General features: G+C 46.4%; 2 protein-coding genes across 3 annotated transcripts in view; one reads left to right on the top strand and one right to left on the bottom strand.

Moving 5' to 3' along the window:
• Window positions 1-24,332, top strand: part of LOC309860384 (uncharacterized protein C10orf95 homolog) — a gene marked incomplete at its 3' end in the record, with an annotated part of 370,467 nt that overhangs the window by 70,542 nt on the left and 275,593 nt on the right. The gene's annotated exons all lie outside the window — the stretch shown is intronic.
• WBP1L (WW domain binding protein 1 like) overlaps window positions 1-24,332 on the bottom strand; it is a 61,886-nt gene that overhangs the window by 23,493 nt on the left and 14,061 nt on the right. The window contains exon 1 of one of the 2 annotated variants that reach the window (XM_082722509.1): window positions 15,259-15,424. The exons of the other annotated variant lie outside the window; for it this stretch is intronic. Coding sequence (XP_082578635.1) covers window positions 15,259-15,285 — 27 coding nt within the window. The 5' untranslated portion in view covers window positions 15,286-15,424. Of the gene's footprint in view, window positions 1-15,258; window positions 15,425-24,332 lie in introns of those variants that run through there. 2 annotated transcript variants of the gene reach the window in all.

The raw sequence follows: 24,332 nt of genomic DNA, 5'->3' as shown, positions 1-24,332 counted from the left end.
ATCCCAGGATCCTGGGATCATGACCTGAGCTGAAGGCAGAGGCTTTAACCCACTGAGCCACCCAGGCGCCCAAGGACGAGAGATTTTAGATGGAGCAGTCAGGAAAGGCCTCCCTTGGGAAGGGGAAGGTGACATGAGTGGAGTTCTGAGTGATGAGAAGGGGCCAGATTAAGGAGACTGTAGGGCGTCTGGGTGGCTCAGTGGGTTAAGTTTACAGTTAAAACATAGTAACTTACAAATTCATTGTTGGCTCTAATGTTGCTGGATATATGAATAATACCAAAATATTTTTGCAACTCTAAGATTACGTTTCAACTTGGGACTCCCCTCCTCTCTTTTTTTATCTCTTTGCTTTGTGACTGCTACTACAAATAAGTAACAAGAGCAACTCTCCTTCCAGTCTTGAACCAGGAATGGCTTTCCAGAAAGTAGACCAAATTCTAGCACTATATATCTACTGAACCAGAGTGCTATCTGATTTTGTAATACTCTATAACCAAAGGGCTTCGTAAACCAGATAAATCTGAAATGGCTAAATGAGAAAAGATAGCAAGCAACCTTAACTTAGAATCAGCTACTTTCTATCCTATCTTAGAATCTTCCAATTCTGAAAATGCAGCACTTTCAGTCCCAGGTTCTTAAAAAAAAAAAATAAAAAATTGTAGGGACACCTGGGTGGCTCAAGTGGGTTAAAGCCTCTGCCTTCGGCTCAGGTCATGGTCTCAGGGTCCTGATGCGAGAGCTCCAAATCCTAACACTAACTAACCCATTGGGCTCTCTGCTCAGCAGGGAGCCTGCTTCCCTTTCTCTCTCTGCCTGCCTCTCTGCCTACTTGTGATCTCTATCAAATAAATAAATAAAATCTTTTTTAAAAATCTGTAGGTGATCATAAAAAACATTCTTTAAGTTTTTGTGGATTTACACCTGCATTTTTACAATAAGATAGTTAATATCAGTTTTTTCCCTAATACTAATGATTTTAAGCTATTTGAAGGGCTGAGGGAAATAAGTAGATTCGTTCAAGGGCACACATTTTGAATTGGATGTAAAAAAGATTACAGAGAGTTGGGGGGTGAAGGAAAGTAAATTCAGGCGGAGAGAAAGGATCCAGCAGGAGTCCTAAACTATTGTTTCCTACAGGTTCCTCTAATCTCCCTTTTTATTTATGATAGGGAGTGTCGCATACTACTTCTGTATCCTTCACAATATAAACTATACATGACAATTACTCCTTTAATCTTTCTTACCTAAAAGAGCTCTGTTTCATCCTTTCTGATAAAGGGCAAGTCATTGCTAAATTAACCAAGACTCTGCTTTCTATGCACTGGGATATTAGGAATGAATTTTTATGCTGTTTGGTTGAGTTTAGTAATTTTCCTAGAGGACAGTCAGGCAGGCAGTTTCCCCTAAACAAGCCAATAAATCTAATCTGATAAGATTCAGCCTCATCCCTCACATATGATAGCATGTTTTACCCCTAGGAGCTCTAGCCTCCAGTTCCCTGGGCTAGAGGATACCCAGTCTCCCTCCCTCTAGGGGTGAAGTACCTCGAAGGGTAAAGCCAAAGACTGAAGCCAGTAACACTGGAGAAAAGTCTAGAACCAATGCAGGCAGCTGCAGCTTCAGGATGTGTGTACTGTGTAAGGGGAGTCCCGGGGACCCCTGCTGTAGCAGCGGCAAGGGTCCATTGACTTCCGCCTATGAGGGTCTCATGGAACAATTCTGTCTGGGGACTCCCAAAGATTGGTATACCCCACAGGGTGAGGAAGGGCAACAGTGAATCAGAATCAATCATGGCATCCCACAAACAGTGAATTTGCCCCAAGGAAGCAATGAACACACTTTGATAATAAACACAACAAAATAGAGACATGTTTCCGGAAGTATGGTCCGTGGGCCCAAAAATCACCCGGTGTATTTAAGAATGTAGGTTAAGAACTTCCATGGCGGGGACGCCTGGGTGCCTCAGTTGGTTAAGCAACTGCCTTCAGCTCAGGTCATGATCCTGGAGTCCCAGGATCAGCTCCTGCATCGGGCTCCCTGCTCTGCAGGTTGTCTGCTTCTCCCTCTGACCCTCCCACTTCTCATGCTCTCTCTCTCTCACACAAATAAATAAAATCTTAAAAAAAAAAAAAAAAAAAAAAAAAAGAACTTCCACAGGTTCGGCTTACATATATTGAAGTTTGAGAACCACCGCCCTAGATTTATAAAAATGTACAATATACATAGTTCCTCCCTCTAAAAGTGGAATGCTCTAATGTTCTTTTTCTAGAATCCCAAACATATCCCAAAAGTTACCCCTAAGAGTAGCCACTTAGAATCAAGGCCTATACAATGAGTCAAATGCTTTCTGCTTCACTTCATTAAAAAGTACATGTAATATATCATAAACATACACTTAAAAAAAAAAAAAAACAAGTCAGGGAGCACCTGGGTGGCTCAGTGGGTTAAAGCCTCTGCCTTCGGCTCAGGTCATGATCCCAGGGTCCTGGGATCGAGCCCCGCATCAGGCTCTCTGCTCAGCAGGAAGCCTGCTTCCCTTCCTCTCTCTCTGCCTGCCTCTCTGCCTACTTGTGATCTCTGTCTGTCGATTAAATAAATAAAATCTTTAAAAAAAAAAAAAAAGTCAGGTACGCTTGTACCCACACTAGTACTGCTGCATTGCAAACTGGATCCTCATTAAACAGCCCCCAAACAGAGCAGCCAAAAAAAAAAAAAAAAAAATTAAAATCCATTTCCTGTGTTACCCTTAGGAACCTGAATAACAAACTCAGAAAAAGCCACTTGACCCTAGTAGGAAAATCCCAGAGCACAGATCGGAAGTTGCAACATATTCCATGGTTTTATTAAAGGCTACTCGTTGATGTCCTCTCACATGCAGACCTGTGAGGTCTTGCTGGCTACAGCAGCTCTGGACAATGGGTAAATGTGCCATTCTTTAACCCCTGGACACTTAGAAGGAAAAGCAATCCTGCCTCGAGGTATCCCCAGCAATCCCTCATTACTGGCCTCTTCTCCCCCAGAATAAATGCACTGAGAAGTACGGCATCTTCAGCAAGGGCCAGTGCAGAGAGCTAAGGGGCAAGATATCACCACTCAACAGAGTAGGTGACACTCGGGCAGAGAAGGAGGGCGATTCAACTGACTATCATGTGGTTATAGTTGGTCCCATGAGGGAGGTTCTTTCCTTCCTAATTGTATCAGCGTGTCTCCTGCCTGAAAGCAGGGATTGCCAACTGGTGGCCCTCAGACCACAATGGGCCCACTAATGAGTTCTATGCCCACATGGTAACTTTGTTTTTCAATTTTTTTTTAAGATTTTATTTATTTATTTGAGAGAGAGACAGTGAGAGAGAACATGAAAGAGGAGAAGGTCAGAGGGAGAAGCAGACTCCCCACAGAGCAGGGAGCCTGATGTGGGACTCGATCCCAGGACTCTGGGATCATGACCTGAGCTGAAGGCAGTCGCCCAACCAACTGAGCCACCCAGATGCCCTGTTCTTCAATTTTTTTAAGTGATTTATTTATTTATTCATTAAAGAAAGAGCAAGAGACAGGGAGGGAGGGGGCAGAGGGAAAGGGAGAGACAGAATCCCAAGCAGACTCCCCACCAACTGCAGTGCCCAACATGGGGCTCAATACCAGACTCTGAGATCATGACCTGAGCCAAAATCAAGAGTCAGACACTTAACTGACTGAGCCACCCAGGCACCTTTGTTTTTCAATTTTTTAAAAAATGGAATCAACGGGGGCACCTGGGTGGTGTGGTCAGTTAAGTGACCAACTCTTGGTTTTAGCTCAGGTCCTGATCTCAGGACTGTGAGATGGAATCCTGCTCAGGCTCTGTGCTCAGTGCAGAGTCTGCTTAACTCTCTCTCTCTCTCTCTCCCTCTGCCCCGCCCATTCACTTATACCCTCTCTATCTGTCTCTCTCTAAAACAAATAAACCTTTAAAAATAAAAATGGAATTAATGGTAATTTTTTTTTTAAACCAGCAAAACCAGGTTTATTCAAGCAGAGTGGAAAATTATAACTCAAGACAAGCAAGCTACAGCAGAGCCCCTGGCAAGCCCCTAGCTGTCAACATTTTCAAACAAAAAGGAATCATTCAGAAATCAGATTTCTAGCTTCTCTTGCAAATTCCAGGCCTACATTCCCTTAGCAGCATATCAGGCTGGCTCACAGATGTACACAGGCTCTGGCCTCACCTCACGCACCACCCACCCCCACCAACAATCCCTGCTGTCCTGCTGTCCACGAAGTCCATCTGCTTCACTCACGCTGTCACGGCCTGGCTCCTGTGGGCATCTGATTAGCTCCTCCTGCTCTCAAGTTCAGTAACAGACGTCCATGCCCTCACCTTGAGGTTAAGGCGAGCTGCAGAGACCCAAACATCAACAGCAGACGTGCACCTTCCGTACTGGGGCTCAAGCAACACACTGCACAAGACATGTAAACAGAGACCGGACAAAGAGGAGGGCCCCTCTTCGCTGCACGAGAGGAACAGCTCTGGACAATCCAGAAAACAAACCTCTTGCCACAACACTCAACAGGCTGCAGAAAACCCAGTTCTTCCCAGGATCTGTGTTTACCAAGCACTTGGCTGGGCATTTTCCCTTATGTTAAGTTTTTCCCACAGAAACCAAGGAAAGCAAGGCCCAGAGTGGCCAGACAGCTAGAACAAGTTGTCTAGACCTAAAGCCCAAATCGCACTGGAAAGTACTGAATGCTTAGGGGTTATCCTAAACTTTCATGCTAGATACTGAGGGGCACAAAAATGACAGAGAAGATACGGACTTGGCCTTTGAGGAACCCTGTAACAACCAAATTGCTAGGCTAAAAAAAAAAAAAAAAAAAAAAAGTTGATGTTTCAGCTCTTGTTGCTGAAAATCTTCCTGAAATATTCAGGTTTATTGTGTGCCTTAATTAAGTACCATCTCATTAACAGGATTCATTTTTTTTTAATGACTTATAACGTGGCAAAGCCTCAGGATCATAGTTTGGAGCACTGATGATAGGCACACGACACTCACTATTAAAGTAATATACATAAAACACACATTTATATAGGACTCTCAAGGTTTTCAAGCTTCTTTAATGGGCAGCCTCTCATTTGAGCCTGCCAGCCAGCACCTGCAAGAGGTCAGAAGGGCTAGGACCCTCGTCTTACAGATAAGGAACTGCCATGTAGTCCAAGGCTAAGAATGACAGACTCCGGACGGTGGAAGCCCTGGCCTTCTGACTTTGGGGTCAGTATTCTTTCTAGGACTGGGTTCTAGCTCATCAAAGTCTTTGCTAATCTTAAAAATGGCTCTTGCTCAAATAAAATACTCACTTCTCTGCCTGGAAAGAAGTATGGCCTTCATAGATATCTGAAATATGGAAGGTACCTGTAGACTTATCACTGATATGCTTTAAAAGAGACTCACCATAGTTTCATTTGACAGAGAAGAGAACATGTGGGATCACAGAGATCATCCTTGCTTTAAGCAAAATTCTAAATTTAACCCCATTTTTTTTCTCAGAAGTTCCAGCCCACTGCAGCAGGCTTTGGTTGGGAGCAAAAGAAATAATAACAGGACTTGTCCTGCCTGCTGTCTGTCTGGAGAACCGTTCCAGAGATTTCCTGCCAGTAAAAAGTTCGACACTGTTCAAGGAAACTATTTACTTCTACCTGGGACAAAGTGTCACAATAAAAATGGTCTCCCTGGGCATGTGATGTAATGGGCACCGGGTGTTATACAAGACTGATGAATCACGAACTCCACCTCTGAAGCTAGTAATACACTATATGTTAATTTATTGAATTTAAGTAAATTTTAAAAATAAAATGTATTTTGTAAACGACAACAAAAAACTCCGATATCTATACTACAGAAACTTATTAGCACGGCATTAAGCAAAAATATAGTAGAAAAATGGAGTTACATATCAAGAAATGCTCTTAATATTATGAGTAGTCTTTTCCATCTGTCTTGCATCAGGATACACACACTTTATTGTCCATACCCTGCCTATAAAGTTAGAAAAAATTACTAAGCTTATCACAAATTGATTGAATACTGCTAAATACTAGGGGTGCCTGGGTGGCTTAGTCAGTAAGCCCCTGTCTTTGGCTCAGACTGTCATCCCAGGGTCCTAGAATTGAGCCCCAAGCCAGGGTCCCTGGTCAGGGAGGAGTCTGCTTCTCCCTCTCCCTCTGCCCCTACCTCCCTGCTCGTACTCTTTTCTCTAATAAATAGATACAGATAAATATAAAATAAAGGTCTCCCCAGTAACAGATACAAGATTAAAAAAAAAAAAAATCTTCAGAATCCAGAGGCTATGTCTCCAAAGGACTCTGAGTAACTTAAAGAACTTTCTGAACTCTAAGACATGACATTTAGAGATGAAAGGAGGGGCGCCTGGGTGGCTCAGTCAGTTAAGCAACTGATTTTGGCTCAGGTCATGATCTCAGGGTCCTGCGATCCCAGATCAGGTTCTGCATTCAGCAGGGAGTTCGCTTCTCCCTCTCTCTCTGCCCCTCTACCACCACCCCCGCCCCCATTCATGTTCGCTTGCTCTCTCTTTCTCTCATGCTGTCTCTCAAATAAATGAATAAAATCTTTAAAAAATATAAAGACTATGGGGCACCTGGGTGGCTCAGTGGGTTAAAGCCTCTGTGTTCGTTCGGCTCAGGTCATGATCTCAGAGTCTTGGGATGGAGCTCTCTGCTCTCAGCTCTCTGCTCAGCGCGGAGCCTGCTTCCTCCTTCTCTCTCTCTGCCTGCCTCTCTGCCTCCTTGTGATCTCTGTATGTCAAATAAACAAATAAAATCTTAAAAAAAAAAAAAAATATATATATATATATATAGGGGCGCCTGGGTGGCTCAGTGTGTTAAATCCTCTGCCTTTGGCTCAGGTCATGGGGATCGAGCCCCACATCAGGCTCTCTGCTCAGCAGGGAGCCTGCTTCCTCCTCTCTCTCTGCCTGCCTCTCTGTCTACTCGTGATCTCTGTCTGTCAAATAAATAAACAAAATCTTAAAAAAAAAAAGATTAAAAAATATATATATAGAGAGAGAGAGAGAGAGATTAAAGGAGACACCTGATGACTTAGAAAAAGGGGAATTTACTACTTTATCAGAGATAGAGTACAACAGACCCAAGTCCCAGCAGTAGGCACTTGGCTTAAAATATGGCCTGTTACTGAAATAATTGTAGCCTATTCTTTAAACTATATAAAGTTATTTAGGCACTACTGAGATCCCATCCTTCTGAAAGCGGGTATCCAGATTACTACTATGCAGAGTAAAGGATAAATTACCAGTTCCGGAAGGGCTGGATCTTAGCTACTGGCCATAAAAAATTAACTCCATATCTGCCCTTGACAAGACATAGTACCTGCTAATTAGGGGAAACCATGATGTTAAGATTCTAAATCTTTGGGTAGGTACTTGATATGTATTGCTTGGAAAGCAGCAGGAAGAAGTACACCTATTTTCCCTATATTCAAACATCTCAGTCCACTCTCCCTGAGACCTGTGACTTCTGTGACTGCTCCCTAAGCGGACTGGACACACCACACCACGCATCAGTAAGACCAGCCTTGAGTTTCTCTGCCTCAGCTCTACTGGGGGCCAGATAATTCTTTGTGTAGGATGTTCAGCACCATCCCGGGTCTCTACCCATTAGTGCTGGTAGCAACACCCCACCTCCCAGATTATGACAATCAACAACCTCCAAATACCGCCAAATGTCCCCCAGGTCAAGGGGCAAAATTGCCTGTAGTTTAGAACCACTGTTCCAGCCAAACCGCACTACATGATTTAGTGCAGAGTCGTGTTCTATCTGGTCTTGCTGCCTGATTGCCTCATGGGCCCTCCAATCATTCTGTGAATTCCCCAGGAGCAGAATGACGTCCATCTCCCAAGTGCGCCTGCCCTAGCAAAGGATCAGACATGCAAAAATCTTCAGGAAAGTGCTGACCTGCTGACTGACCGTCGAAGAACCGGAGGGGCTAGTTCTGCCCCACGCTCCCCTGTGCTTCTCAGCTACAATAGAACAAGCAGTGGCCTGAGGGAAGCCTCCAAGAGTAAGACTGAGGCTGTGGTGATGTGATTTTGCATGACCGCTGAGAGACCTGCCCATTGACCCAGCAATCAGAGCCGGGCCCATAAATCCAGGAGACGGAGAAGTGATAGCGCGTTCTATTTTTGCTGGCAGCTTGCCCTGGCCTATCCTGGGCCTTCCCACCACCCGCCAGAGCCACACCCAGAGGAGTGGGAGGTCACAGGTATTCACACCACTGTGTACATAACCCAGGATTTCCAAATCTCTGATGGAAACCACAGGATCAGATGGGCAGTATGCAAAACCAAGAATGACTACATGTCACAGGTCAGTGAAAGACCTTGAGAATGTGTGTGTTGAGCAAGAGAACCAAACAATAAAAATTTCCTGGCCTCCTTGATGCAATGCCCAAGGGAACTGATGTCTGATGTGCAACACGGACCCAGCAAGCTCCACGGCACTTTCAGGAAAAGAAGTCACTGTGCTCTACTTCAGCCATCCTCTGAACATGGCTCCGTATTCCCTGAAATGCATACAGCTTTCAGCTTTCCCCTGCTGCCCTTCCTCTCTGAGTAAAAGAACAAGACAGCTCAAGCAAGTCACCTCCCAGGACTGAATCACCATTTCCAGCAACCAGCAGGGGATGCCCCAAAGGTCCAGAATTCAAGTTGAGTTGAGCCCAGCCCAGAGAAGCAACGGCTAGAGGCTACAGAGGCGTGCAGAAATGCCTAAAGCAAGTCGATGTGAGGAGCCCCTTTCAACCCACTAATTCTACAAATGAGCAAGAGTCAAGAAGTGCAAGGGGATGAGAACTAAGAAACTAGTATCTCGGGGCGCCTGGGTGGTTCAGTTGTTGGGCATCTGTCTTCAGCTCAGGTCACGATCCCCGCGTCCTGGGATTGAGCTCCACATCCATGCTCAGTGGGGAGCCTGCTTCTCCTTCCTCAGCTCCCCCCTGCTGGTATTTCCTCTCTCACCATCCCTCTCTGTTATAAATAAATTAAATCTTTTAAAAAAGAAGAAGAAGAAGAAGGAAGGAAGGAAGGAAGGAAGAAATGAACAAACGAACAAACTAGTATCTGGTTGTTGGGAACTGGGACAGAAAAAGAAATTTTCCAGCAGTTTTTTAAAGTAGCCCCAAATTCTTGTTCCCTGGACTAAAATCTACCTTTTCAAGGAAAAGGGGCGGGAAGGGGTGGATCCAACTCGTGGGTTATCACTGGAGGAAGTGAATGTTTTCTTTGGCTCCATCCTGGATAAAAGTTTCAAAATCAGCAGATACAGTCTTCTTTTCCACTAAGTTACTGTCCAGTCCACTGGTTTCTCTTTGCTTTGATAACAGAAATGTGATGAAAAACAACCCACAATCCTCTACAAAAGTAGCTTCTTGCCACAGAGATGGTTGGGGGCTTACAAATCCATCTGAGGGGCGCCTGGGTGGCTCAGCCAGTCAAGCATCCGACTCCTGATTTGGGCTCGGGTCATGATCTCAGGGTTGCGGGTTCAAGCCCCGAGTCAGGCTCTACCCTGAGTCCAAATCCTGCTTGAGATTCTCTCTCCTTCTGCCTCATGCTCTGTCTCTCTTGCTCTATAGTAAACAAATAATAAATAAAATCTTAAAAAAAAAATCCATCTGGAAGAGCCAAGGTAAGAATCACCCCTTCCTACCTTTAGGTGACAGCAGGGAACTGAGAGGTTCTATGGAGCTGTCACTTACAAGACTTTTTTTTTTTTTTTTTTAAAGATTATATTTATTTATTTGACAGAGAGAAATCACAAGTAGGCAGAGAGGCAGGCAGAGAGAGAGAGAGGAGGAAGCAGGCTCCCTGCTGAGCAGAGAGCCCGATGCGGGACTCGATCCCAGGACCCTGAGATCATGACCTGAGCGGAAGGCAGCGGCTTATCCACTGAGCCACCCAGGCGCCCACAAGACTTTTACACATTAGTGCCAATGAAGATTTTGGCTTTGACCTTGGATAGTACAAACAACATGTGTTACCTGGTGTTTGCTGCGTTATATACAGACAGTTCCCTTCCAAGCAGGGTCTTGCTTAATTTGTCCCTAACCTTGTAGAGAAAGGCTAAGCACACACGAGGGATAGGTTATGTCGATCAGGACTCAATAGTTGGTCATTAGCAGAGTGCAGGGCACACGGGGGGATGGTCTGGCAGATGTGGGTGCAGGTACTACACCAGAGGATACAAGAGGAGAACAGAAGTGTCTCAGCTCTGGCCTCCCGTGCCCCCGCAGCCACAACTTAGCCGTGTGATCCTAAAGAGAAAAGCCTCCTGCGTTTTGGTTTCCTCAAGACAGAAAGGAGCTAAGACCTCCTCCCTCATGGTGGCTGTCACGACAAAATACCAAGTAACAAACAAACAAAATTATCACGTAATGTTGGCCAACATTCAGCAGGTTAGGGGTTAAATCAGAAGTTGGTAAATTCCCTCTTCCCTCTCCCTAGTGATGGCTCCCATCCTGCCCCTTTTGAACAGCAATTTCAGTGTTGTCCTTGTGAGACCCTAAGACCTCCTATCAGGCCCAGGGAGTGGCCAGGGTTCAACATTCTGGCTGCCCTGTTAACATTCAGCATCAGGCCAAGCAAGGGCCTGTAGTACCAGCACCCGCTGTCTCGACTACAAACAGCCCCTGGGGCCAGAGGCCTCTGTCTGTGACATATTCCAGCACGGGCAGGAGCACCCCAGTTTTGCTGGAGACTATTCATTTCCAGTATCATGGATCATCTCACTTGGGTGAGGACAATTTGGGGGACAGTGGGTCCCTCCCACAGAGAAAGACAATATTCTGAGGTTCAAGATACAAATTATTGTCTTGATGGCTCTACAGCCTAGACTCCATGGGCCAGGAGCTGCCATCAACTGGTCCTTCCACTTACCTGCGGTGCCACCACTGGGACTGCTGGACTGTGGACAGGGACACCTGAAGAAAGCCCCCTTCCCACACCTGTGAACTCACAGCACCCTTGTCCCTCTCTAATGGCACTCACCACCACCTGCCGAACATTCCAGTTCTCCTGAGCACTTACTTCCCCTATCAGACTGTAAACCCCTTGAGGGCAGGGATAAAGTTTATGTCTCTTTGTATCTATAGCATGCTTTGAATGAAATACATGCACCATACTTTTTTGATATAGCATGTTAATCCTAAGAATCCTCCTGTATTATGAAATCAATGCCTTCTGAATCAAACATGAAATAGAATTCGTTCAAATCAGCAGACTAAGAGTGTTCTGTTGCAAATCTTATTCTATGAAGGTCAGTAATCCATCTGTCAGGTTTACAGATGGATTCTCTCTTAACCAGAAAACTCACTTTCTCATCTCACCAGTTAATAATAGGATAAGATGCTCAACTGTGGAGTATAGCAAAACCCTGGGCCACGGTACCATGCCCAGAAAGTTCTGCAGGTGACTTTCTTCTGAAGTTTAGCTCCTCTAAGCACAAAAAGACTGCTCTTCAGTCAACACTAGCTGTCTTAACTGTCCCTTGCATGGAAGAAAAAATACAGCCTAAAGCTTAACTGCCCTTTGCAGACACTGAATTCACACTACTCTCCTAATGTTTTCCTCCTTCTCTGTGTCCTAAAGGATGCCAGCAGTTGGTGAGCCAAAGTCCCTGTCTTGCCTCAGACATACCTAGCACTAAGACTCATAGATGACAGTTTCCTTTCTCATCAACAGGAGAAAACAAAAACAACACTCCCAACCTGTTCTTTCTGGAATGCTCTTTCCCCAGATCATATGTCTGGTAAACTCCTACCCATCCTTCAAGACCCAGATCAGATATCACCTTCTCAAGAAAGCCTTTCATGCATACCACTCTCTACCCCCACTCCCTTCACCACCGTCACATGCCCCCCCCCACCCCCCTGCACTTGACTGAGATCCTTTCCCACCCTCTGCGGTCCCAGGTCCTGGGCATTCCTGATACAAGCAGTTATCATGCGACTATTGCCACGCTACTACACCTAGTGGTGCAGGGGGCGCTCTCACATTGTCAGAAACTAGCTCGTCAGAACCACCCAGAGAACTTCATAGGAATGCACATTCCTGGGCTCTGGCGCCAGACCTACAAAATCTACTTTGTCATTAGCCTCACTAATTTTTTTTTTTTTTGCATTTTGGTGATTTTTATGCATTTTGAGAACCACTGCATTGGAGTAGGGGCTCCTAGGAGGTTAAAGGTTGTGCTTTACTGATCTCTGCATCCTTTGTGAAAGGTCCATATTCATTACGTGTTCCAATCCCCTTGCAGTGGCTTTATTCAGTAGATGCTGCATGCGTGACAGTCTTCCACAGAGTAAATGCAAATGGGCACAAAGAGACAAGACTGTCTTAGCTGGAACCTGGGCCGCCTATAAAACAACCTTCGGAAGATACGCCCCAACTAAAACAATGCTCTTCTCACACAGGCACTGGCCAGAGCAGTCTAGGTGGTGAGAGAAACTCCAGGCTTTAGAATCAAAAGATAACAAGGGGCCATTAAAAATAAACAAGGTGTACCGGGCTGGCTCAGCCAGTTGAGCATCCAACTCCTGGTTTCAGCTCAGGCCATGATCTCAGGGTCAGGGGATCGAGCCCCGCATTGGGCTCCACACTCAGCTCAGAGTGTGCTGGAGATGATCGTCCTCTGCCTCTGCCCCTATCCCTCCCCTGCTCCTGTGTGCACTCTCTTTCTCTCTAAAAGAAATAAATAAAATCTTAAAAAAAAAAAAAAAAGAGAGAGAGAGAAGAAAAAACAAAACTTCTATTACCATTTTCCTAGCTAGCTGAGCAACTCTAGGCAAACGGCTTCCCTCCCATAAGCCTCAGCGTGCACTTCTGCAGAAACAGAATCACACTACCACTTAAGACACGGTTGTTATGTGGATTAAGAGAGAAAAAGATGTATGAAAGTACATACGTATTATGCATGATAAAGACCAATAGCATAGACATTTTTGTCATTTTTTTTAAAAACAGAATTATCACTAAGTCATCTTTAGAAAGCTAGCTTTCCCATAGCTCCAGTAAAGAATGGAGTTACACTGTCAGACACAGAAATGCTAGAAATACACAAAATTATGTAACCAAAAACAGTCAAAATTTTTATAGGCGAAGGTTTCAATCACCAAAGGTTAGAAAGGGGCTTTAAGAGGTGTTCCAGTCCAACCTTCTACCAGGGATCTGTTCAGAAACAAGAGCTTAAGGGGTCCGTCTGATTCCTAGTTTCAGCTCAGGTCATGATCTCCAGGTCCTGAGACCGAGACCCCCTGCCCCCCACGCCCAGCTCTGTACTCAGCCTGGAGTCTGCTTAAGATTCTTCCTCTGCCCCTCCACGCACCGCCCCCGCGTGCCCCTGTGTGTGCGCACACGCACTCTCTCTCTCAAAAAGATAAAGCTTAAAAAAAAAAAGATTCACCTGTTGTTCATCCTCTGAGATGCTCCCCAAGACCACCAACCCAAGACCACTCAGCTGAGAGGGGTGACTGGACATGGGCCCTCCTCTTCTCACCTCCTCAACAGACAAGATGACTAGCATACTGGTACAGTACGCGACAGTTCTGCCAACCCCCAGTCAGCTCACTCTGGTAGGCCTGTCCACCCCGCCCTCCACCTCGGGTCCTCAGGCTTCTAGTTTCCCTGTACCTCTGCGGTCGCAGGCAGTCTTGCATCCCTTAGGGATGAGTACAGAGAAATAATGGTTACATTTTCACTAAATGCCTACTCTCCACCAGCCAGGGTGCTCATATTTTAAGCACATTCTTTTGTGAAAACCCTTCAGTAACTCTTCCAGTAGGTTTTATTATTTTCCTTTCAAAGATGAGGTTCAGAGCAGTTAAGCGGCCTGTCCAAGCCCCTGGGGGAGCCAGGATTTGTTCACAGGCCTTGCTGGCTCCCCTGCCCTGCTCCTTCCACCGGACCACATGGTCCCCACCTCTCCCCCGACATCTGACATACAAGCATGGGATGCCTCACCCAGCACATCTCCAGCGCTGCTCCAAGTCCTCACCAGGGCTCACTCTGCCCACAGGTTAAAAGGACAGCCTTTCTTGGGGAACAGAGGAGGTGCTCAAATGACCCCCACCCCTCGGCCTATCAGAAGCACCAAAGGAACACTGCAGATGAACAAGAGAACCAGAGGTGTGTAGGGAGGGAGCTTTTCAGAGACACTGACTTTTGAAGAATTGGGGGCAACCCAAGGGAGATTTGGTCCCGCACCCCTTCTCTAACAGCGAGATGAGCCTAGCCATCTCTAGCAGCGTCTGGCTAAGGTTTCTGGTTTGATCTCTTCTATGGCTTTCCTCACCAGGGAACCGGCAGCCAAGGGTGTGTGTGTGTCTGTCTGTCTGTCCCCACCCCCTCTTACAGCCACTGGTTACAGTTACACATTCTGATACAGACCAGCCTCCCAGACCAAAGGGGGTGGGGTGGCCAACTCTCAGAAGCCCTGGAACAAATAGTTGGCAACAGCTGTGTTCTCAGCAGACAGCAGTTGGTCTCTTGCTACTGTTTTCTCATTCCACACTAGGTTACAGGCTATAATTTAGTGCCCCTACTTCAAACAGCAGTTCGTAAAGCAACCGAGACTCTGCCACAGGGGTCTGTTGGCTCTGTAAAGTCTGTCAGGAATGCCAAAAGGGGGCCAATCTGACCCCCCAGCCCTCTGAGATATCCGGGACGTCCCTGAACCCCACAGCCCTGACCACATGCGTACAAGGAGAAAAAGCCTCTGGGGAGCCCTACCCTCTAGAGGACCCCCCTCTCCCGCCACTCAGAATCTCTCTGGAACCAGAAAACTGTTAAGAAATCTCTGCTAATGAACCAAATCCAAATGGAGCAAGAGAAAAAGCAGTTTGGATCAAGAATCTCCCCTGCTTCTCCTCCTTCCCAGTCTCTCCCCTCGGCTGTTTCCTCTGTGAGGCTAGGGAAACAGCTTTATGGTATCTAATGGAAAAATCAGAATGGACAGCCCCAAAACCTCAGGGATGTCGCGGGTTAAGAAGAACACGGTGGCCCTGGAAGTAAGGAGCAACTAGCACACAAGAAGAGAAGACTGGAAATTTCTGCCTGGGAGCTGGCCTGCTCTAGCTGCGTGCGAGACATTTTGCTCAAAGGTTCCCTCCACCCCAAGCAGTTAAGTTGTACAACAAACAAGCTCCCACCCTTCTTCCCTGCCCAGACCCGACCCACGATAACCCGTTCAGTTACCTGTCTAAGACCCAAAAGGAAAGGCATCCTGTAAGAGCATCGTCCACACTAACGTTTGGAACAAAGGGCTTTGAAAAGTTAAGGTCTTGGAATGAGCATTTCCCCCAGGTGGGCCTGCGTGTTCCTCGCCCCGGTTAACCCGCCTTCCTGAGCAAAGAAGAGAAAGTAAACAGAGTCCTGGGACCAGGCAGGCGCTCTCCCTCCCGCTGTCCTCGCTACTCCCCCTGCCTGGCTCCGACCCACCCCCACCTTCTCGTGACATATCTCAGACGCAGCAAAGCCCAAGCTGTCTGCCAAGGGGGAAATGACATCAGTTCAGGCACAGCAGAAAAAACTCCAGACAGCTGCTGTGGAATACTGAGGAGGATGTGCAGCCCTGGACCCTGAGACGTCAGCTCCCCTCAGCTCTGAGCTGGCTGGGGGGGCGGGGGGGGGGCAGCACAGGAGTCAAATCCCTCAAGCTTTGAAAAGAGCTACAGTTCTCTGAATAAGGGCTAGCCTCGGGAGCTCCCAAGATATTGTCTCTCCTCCCTGGGAAAGGAAATGGAGCCCAGTGATTTGTCAGTTTCACAGAAACTTCTCCGTACCCACTCCCACCAGAGTCAGCACTCCATAAATAACAGTTAAGCCTGGCGGTCCCAAATTTCTTTAGCGATTGAGGCAATCAGCAGGGAGGGCTTGGAGGCACCTTTCCCCCAGCTAAGGTAGGACGTGCTACCTCGGACGCTGACCTCTGGAGCCCTCGCGTCTACAGAGTTTATATTTCATAAACAAACTGTGCATGTACAGGTGCCAATATCTTTCCTCGCTTGTCTTACAAAAGGTACAACAAGTCCCACGGCAGCCTCCAAGTTGCCAGTAAAGCAGATCATCTATATTTAAACCGACTCTCGCTTCTGAAAAGTTCACCACCCTAGGTTTGTCATGCTTTCTTCTCCAAGCACAGTTTATGGAGAAGATGGCTAACAGCAAGCTTTGCCCAAGAAGCAATGGCCCCGGGGCTGGTGTCTAGGGTAGGCCAGCTCTCCTCTGACCACCCTCCCCTAAACAGCAGGTCCCCGCCCCTCTCCCTGGCCCTGAATCCTTCCTCAAAGACAACAGGAACAAAGAACAAAAGGTTCATGGTTGGATTTGCACTTGAACAAATGACTCCTTTTGGAGGCCTTTATAAATCCAAAGTTACCTGCTAATAAATTCTTAGGCTGCAAATTAATTATATTCCCCATCACTCAAAGCAAGTGTGTCTCATCTTTCTCTTTGTTTTCCACAACAGTTTTCTTCCAGTGATACTCATCGAAGGCCTCCACCACCCAGGGAAATCAGAAATGACTCTTGCAAATTAGTACCTCTCACCCCCGCCTCAGACCATAAATTAGCAGCACACAACACTTACAGCACGGGGACTTGCCAACGGTACCTCTCAATCGTTAGTGAATCCAGCCAGACACACAATGTGCTGGCTGCAGGTCTCCCACTGATGGTCAAGGTCACACTGACTTTCCTGACAAGGAAATGAATGAGCCAAGCCAGCTGAGCCATTTCCTCGAGGCTAGTTAAAAGAATGAACCTGAACCACAGCCTCACTGCTAGGGGAGAGAGGAGTGATATGTAGAGGGCAATGGCTTCTGCTGTAGCCAGGTGTTCTGGGGCTGGGGGGCCATTCTTCAGCAAATATGTGTTCTCAAGACGTGGCCACAGAGTCGATCCTATGCCCTGCTACCACTCTCACACACAGGCCGAATCAGCAGATAGGAGGGCAGGAGACAGGCAGGCCCAGGTATCAGGGCACAGCTTTCAACACCCTCCTTTCATTTCCTGTCCCCTGGCAATCGCTGACCACCACAAAATGCAGCACTATGACTTTTGTCGGCCAAACTGGAGGAAAGGGCATCCACAGCCCATCCTGGGCCACTCTGGTCTGAACATAACCTAGTAAGACACAGTGGCAACTGCAATTCTCTGCAGAAAGTCCCATGGCGTAAATGTACTTATTCATTCACTGCACACCTACTGAAGGCCCACAGTGTGCCAGACACCGTCCTAGGCACTGGGGACACTTCCATGAGCAAAACGCTCAAGGACCCTTGCTCCGATGGGCTACAGAAGCATGCCCCATTTCTGAATAACACTCATCAGCAGTGATCTCTGAATAAGTGGAATTGCAGCGAAATTACTAGAAACCCAAAAATAATTTTGTAAAAGTTCAATCTAAATTATCAAAATTGCATCATAGGCTTCCCGATTTTCCCCTAATGAATCATCATCCTTTTATGGATGTAACTCAAAGCAGTGTTTCTAATCAGCAGCTGTCTACTTTTATCTTAGAAGATTATAAAATCCTGTGTACAAGGTGGCATTAAAACTCAATGCATTACTCCTAGCACAGTACCACTGTACTCCAACAAAGTGATTGCTAATAATGGCTGCTTTCTCACTAATCTCCTTGACCCTCCCACCCACCCCTTGGGGTTTAACCCTCATTGAACACCGAGAGTTGGGGGAAGTGAGGAGGAAAAAGAGACTCAACTAGAAAATGTAGGCATCCTTAGGAGGGCAAGTTCACTTTTTGCCATGTGACCACAACCCAGTGACAAAGTAGTCAGCTTTGGGATTTCAAAGGCAAGATGATCATTAGCAACTCTACTCATCTGGGGGGGGGGGGGGGGGAAGAGGTCCTTTTATGTAAGTGACCGAGGCTCATACTTGATAGACAAAGGTAAGTCAAATCCTTCTACAAACAATGTTAGTCATCTGCCTGACAATGCAGAATTTAATTCGATGCTGAATTCACCAACTTATTAAAAAAAAAAAAAAAAAAAAAAAAGGAAGTCACACTATACCAGAATTAAGCAGGATGATGTTGTCAAAATGTTGCAGTTTAACAACTATCTACTGGCCCAGGCAATGTCTAAGCTACCCTTCCACTGACCCAGCCCCTTCTTCCTCAGTTTAGAAAAACCCCAAAGATAGTAATGCTGAAACCCTTTGGATTTCAAATAATTTATTATTTACGAAGACACACAGTAACAATGTATATGTTCCTGGCTAACGGAATGTATCCTTACACTGTAGCTGATACAAGAATCTTTTGGCAGTATCTTTCTAGGCACCCTATACATTTATAATCTTTAAATTCAGGGATGGAGGCGGGGAGAGTTATTTTTTTAGCACTGACAATGAGCCAGACTGTGCTAAGAACTCCGTTTAACCCACATTGCACGTAACACCACAACAAACTCATGATGTAGGCATTACCCCGTTCAGCTGCAGAAACTGAAACGTACAGACAGCTTGCCCCAGGTCACACAGCTAGCTGTGGGAGAACGAGGATAGGAATAAAGCCTCTAGCTCCAAAGACTCTTTCTTTGACAGCAATACAAGGGTCATAGCATTAGACCAAAAGTTATCAACGAGGCAAACACCAGAACTGAGGGTTCAAGCTGAACACTGAGCAAAGATGCACATCCCTGGTCAGTGTCCCAGAACTCTGTTTTAAAAGACTGCCACTTATATGGGCTCTGATCGTTGTATTCTGGAGCACAGAGGACAGGCCCTTAGGCCCCAGGACACCCATTCTGACCCACTTTTAAAGCCCGAGTTCTATGACGTAAATGATTGCGAAAGCCCTCAAGTTCTCATCTGTTCTCAGCACACAGCTAGTCTCCACGCAAGGAGCCGGCTGGAACAGAAGACCTTCCTTGCATTGGATCTCAGGTCATTGGGGAACTGTTCCCACACTGTGTCACGGCAAGGTGAGGCTGGAAGGAGACTAGGGCTGAGGGCCAGGGGTTTCTAATTTCACAAGCAAGGAATGCAAAGAAAGGATCTTGTCAGAAAAGGACAACAACTGCCAGGCTTCTAGGATAAAAGACAATCTCCAGACCCAAGGCCGTTTTTACTAAACAGGAGCTTTGGAGCAGAGGCTGCTGGGCAGACACAGAACGTCTAAGACGAGAGATCTTTGATCTTTCTCAGGTTGGCCACAGGCACATTTAAATGCCTTCCAGTTTGGACTCAAAAACACCACCAAAAAACCCCAAAACAAACCAACCAAACAAACAAACAAACAAAAAACAACAGCAGCAACAAAAACCCAGAAGTACAGATGAACTTCAAACCCCAAACCAAAGTGAATTGCCACAGAAGTCAAACCGAGGCATCCTCATGGTAGGAATGTGATGCCGGGCATCAATAAAACGACCCTAGAGTAATTATTTTGGGGAATGCCATGGGAAGGATTCCAAACCCAAAACAAAGATCCGCAGAACTTTGCTAAGTAGAAATGCTAAGGACTGCTTAGCTGCCAGAAACCAAGAATACTAGCTTATCTGTGTCCTGGGGCTGGACAAAGGCAGACGTGTAGCAAGCCTGCTGGGACAAGAAAACACACCTTTCCTGGTTTCTGAATAGGACAAGGAGTTCTACAAGTCACACAGGGCTTGCAGGGGTGCCTGGCACGATGTCTATGGATATAGGGTGCCTGGCTGGCTCAGTCGGTAAAGCACACGACTCTGGATCTCGGGGTTCTGAGTCTGAGGCCCACACCGTGTGTAGAGAGCACCTAAAAACAAAACCCCAAAAAACTAAGACTACTTTCCTACTATTGAATCTTCCAGGAAAGACGGCTGGGCAAACAGCCCTTAACTGTAGTATGTAATCACTTGCTAAACATCAAACAATATATTTCCATGAGGGAGTACACTAACATATGCTGACATCTCAGTCCCAGCACTTTCAAGCAGGCCTGTGGGACTCTAAAATGGTTCAGACATGCATGGAGATGGTACTTCGATATTGTAATTGTCACTTCCCCTTCATCTGTGACCCAGAAAGTCTCGGTCCCATCCAGCCACCCAGGCTGTAGCATGAGGAGGAGGAGTTCAATCACTACTGGATGAACAAGGCTTGCCCTGGAGGATTTATTGATTCAATTGCCCAGTTAGGAAGAAAAGACAGCAGGTACAGAAACGAACACAGCCACTCTATAATAAATGTCGGGGGAGGTGTGGAGACAGTAACTGCAATTAAGAGCTCAAAGAAGGGAGCCGGGTCAGGGACAGAATGGCCAAAGAAAGCTGCATCAGAAGACAGGTACTAAAATAACATGATGCTAGGGATAGGAAGATAAGCATGGTAGGCAGAGCCAAGCAAAGCCCAAAGCCTGGAGACAAAGACATGTGGGGCATCTGAGAAAGACACGAGACAGGGCACAGACGAGTTAGAGGGAGGAGGCAGGAGTCCCACACACTGAGTACCTCTGACCAGCATGTTTGTTCTTTCTGATGACTTGGGCAGCACCACAAATAGCAAGGACAGGGATTTCTAGTTAGTATCTAAGGATTATTACTTAGTATCTTACTAAGTGTGTGTGTGTGTGTGTGTGTGTGTGTAAAACTAAGTATTATTACTTAGTATCCTAGGCTCTCTTTTTGCTTCTTTACATCTTGGAATTGCTCCTGTTACACTCTGGGTTGTGGGGAGGTGGAGGGAAGATACCTCTTTCAGGGCGCCTGGGTGGCTCAGTGGTTAAATCCTCTGCCTTCGGCTCAGGTCATGATCTCAGGGTCCTGGGATGGAGCCCCACATCAGGCTCTCTGCTCAGCAGGGAACCTGCTTCCTTCTCTCTCTCTCCCTGCCTCTCTGCCTACTTGTGATCTCTGCCTGTCATATAAATAAATAAAATCTTAAAAAAAAAAAAAAAGATACCTCTTTCAAAGGTCTTTTAAACAGAGAGAAATAAAAGTAGCAGAAGGTGATGAAGAAAACTCAAGAAAATTCCTTTATGCAGAGTCTGACCCAGCTGTCTTGTCAGAGAAAAAGAGGAAACACACACACACACACACACACACACACACACACACGTAGTAGAAGGTGAAACCAGCTTAAGGACAGCTCGCTGAGGTTCCTAGCTTTCCTGCCCCTTAACAAGAAAATCTTTCTGTGTTGACAATCACTCACTCCACAAATATTTATTACCTTCTGGGACGGACATTTACTGCCTGCTCCAGAGAGTGCAGGGGTCTCTGAAACTCAGCGTGGACAGTGGGCTGTCCCTCAGTTAATGGGCTGCCACTGATCTGCAACTCTAGCTTTATCAAGTACAACAGCAGCCTTGTCTGTTTTTGTACCGAAATGCCAGGTTTGTTTTTTTTCCTGTCCTGAAAACAGTTCAAACCACTCCCCCCCCCCTCACCAAACCAGCAAGGAGCCAAGAATGACATGACAATCAGCAAGCTGGACTCAGGGCTGTCCCCTGACACTTTTCACGTCTCCCTCCAAGCTGCTCTCTAAACTGAAGCTTGGAATAAGAACAAAAGGGGGGACACGGGTCACGCCCAGTACATGACCCACACTGCGATGTAACCAGGCAAGAGCATTAACTCAGTTAGGAAAATTAGTCTTCGGGGTCTCCACTGAATCTGATTTCATCTCTCCCTCTTATTTCAACTCGAGCAAGACCAGGAGAGACGTGATCCGCTTCAGGTGGCAGCTCCGGGACAGGGGTGGCAGGCCTGTGGTAAGGGTTAACAAGGCCCTCTGGCCACAAGGTTTTTGTTTGTTTTGTTTTGTTTTAAAGATTTTATTTATTTATTTGACAGAGATCACAAGTAGGCAGAGAGGCAGACAGAGAGAGAGGAGGAAGCAGGCTTCCTGCCGAGCAGAGAGCCCAGTGCGGGGCTCGATCCCAGGACCCTGGGATCATGATCTGAGCTGAAGGCAGAGGCTTTAACCCATTGAGCCACCCAGGCGCCCCAGGGCCACAAGGTGTTAAGAGCAATTACGCACCCTGTCTAGAGAGAGACCATCTCGGGTGTGCTTCTATAGGAAAAACCACCCACTCATTTACGTGCTCATAAGCTCAGCAAAATGATTTCTTCTCAGGCCTAACTCTTCGAAAGTAGAATCAGCTTAAGGGCAAGATGTTTAACTTTCACTTGTGTCCCTCACCTTACCAAGCAATGCTTTGCACAAAGGAGGCCCTCAAAAAAGGATAAAGAGATAGATAAAAAAGGATAAAGGATAAAGAGACTGGGTGGCTCAGTCAGTTAAGCGTCTGCCTTCAGCTCAGGTCATGATCCCGGGGTCCTGGGATTGAGCCCCACATCGGGCTCCCTCCTCGACAGGAAGCCTGCTTCTCCCTCTCCTGCTCTCTCTCTCTCTGTCAAAAATTTTTTTAAAATTTTAAAAAATAAAAAAACTTAAAAAAAAAAACAAAAAAAAAGGTAAAGAGATATATGGCTGTAAAAGGGAAGCTAATACAGCTGAATCCCCAGACAGTAGTAAGGGTGACATTTTCATGGCCACAGAAACCCGATAAACAGCTAAGAGATAGGGAGAGCACATGGATATTACTGGGAAACCCTATGTGTGACCCCATTATCTGTACACCTGTAATTTCTCTGCCAAGGAATTTAAAGCATTTAAGCCATCTCAGAAGCAAAATTCCCATACTCAAGGTAGAACTGGGATGTGATCTAACCCCATTAGTTTTTTGATTATGGGGACTAGGATGAAGCTGCTCCTGGTTCTGTTGCCGGACACCAACTAACTCACTCCATTAAGCACCACCTAGAAGCTGCCTTTTTTTCTTTTTTCACATAAAGGATTGTGAAACTTAATAAGGTCTAGCTGGAAACGCAGCTCCTGGCACCATATCTTCCCTCATTTCCTGGATCTTACATAAAATCAAATATTACCTCCTCCCTCCTTTGGCTATTTGATAACCAATTTACTCCAGATCTAAGAGCTCATGGTCAAAAGCACCAGAAGGAAACATTAAGACAATCTATCCCTCCCATAAGTTATAAGGGGTGGAAAAGCTTCTGGAACACACACATCCACACCCCCAAGTAAAACGATGACAAAGGGTGGTGGAACTGGAGAAGGTTTCATAGCAGATGAATCTTCCGTTCCCTTTGTCATATAATGTCCAACCACAGGCCACACCTGAACCCCATACTCCCAGGACACAGAGAGTGGGGCAACACAGAAGACAGCAGTAGGTAAACTCTACTTCAAAACAACCCCAACCCAGGGCCCAAATCATGAAGCACTAGAGCAAAGCAGAAGAGGTAGGCAGAGATATGCTACAATACAGGCCTGAAGCTTAGGGAGAAAAAAGCTAAAAGTGCCTTTAAGAAAGCACCTCCTACCACGTCATGGCAAGAAGGGAAGTCCATGCAAGCCATTGGCCCTCCCTGAAAAAAATTACCAGGTACTCGTATCTTTGCACTTATATCCACTGTTCCAAAGCCTTCCATTTTATTCAAGATCCACATTCTGGGCAAGGTGTGCTCAGTACTGCAGAAAGGTAGAGCTAAGCAGCGAGACAATAAATCATCATCCTTGCAGAACTCAAGGTTTATAAACTCCTTTCACATCCGTGTTAGTTGCTCCTTGTATCAGCTGGTGACAGGACTAGAAGTTTTCCTATCCCCACTTGCCAGACAATAGAGCGAACGTCCAAAAATGTACAGCGGCCTAGGACCAGATTTAGGATTTCTGACTGAAGGGACAGAGATCTTCCCATGGAACCCCAGTGAGTGACACACATTACGCGCGCCTGGGGCGCTGACATTCTCCCGTGCTACAACCTATCCTCAGGACCGCACACCAACTGCTGAACTTCTCTGAGTTGGCTGGTTCCTTCTATCAGCATTGCCCAGAGACAGCTCTGAGGCAGCCATTTCTGTGGTATGAGGCCCATGTGGTCAAAAAAGACTGCCATCTCTCTGGGAGACTCACGACGCGGGTGCTTTCCAGGGAAGCCTCTGAGTCGTCTCACAGTTAAGAAGCCTGTTCAACCCCAAATCTCCTACATTTCAAACAGCACAGCCTTTCTTTCTGACTGAACATCTGCTCATGGCATCATTATCTCTATGGTGTCTGTCAGCCTCCAAATGCTAGGTTCCATTTCTCCCTCAGCAGCTTTGTTCATCCGCTGTGACCACCACCCCCCTGCCCCCTACTGTACCTTGAGGGTAAGCATAGTCAGCCAGGCACAGGATGGGGACATGCAGCCGACACCCCTGGAGAGGTGAAAGAGGACAAAATATGCTTCTCATTTTCACACT

This window comes from Mustela nivalis (genome assembly GCF_964662115.1).
Source record: "Mustela nivalis genome assembly, chromosome: 2".
Lineage (NCBI taxonomy): Eukaryota > Metazoa > Chordata > Mammalia > Carnivora > Mustelidae > Mustela > Mustela nivalis.
Note: the sequence above shows the minus strand (reverse complement) of the source record. Positions and strands in the feature narration are given on the sequence as shown.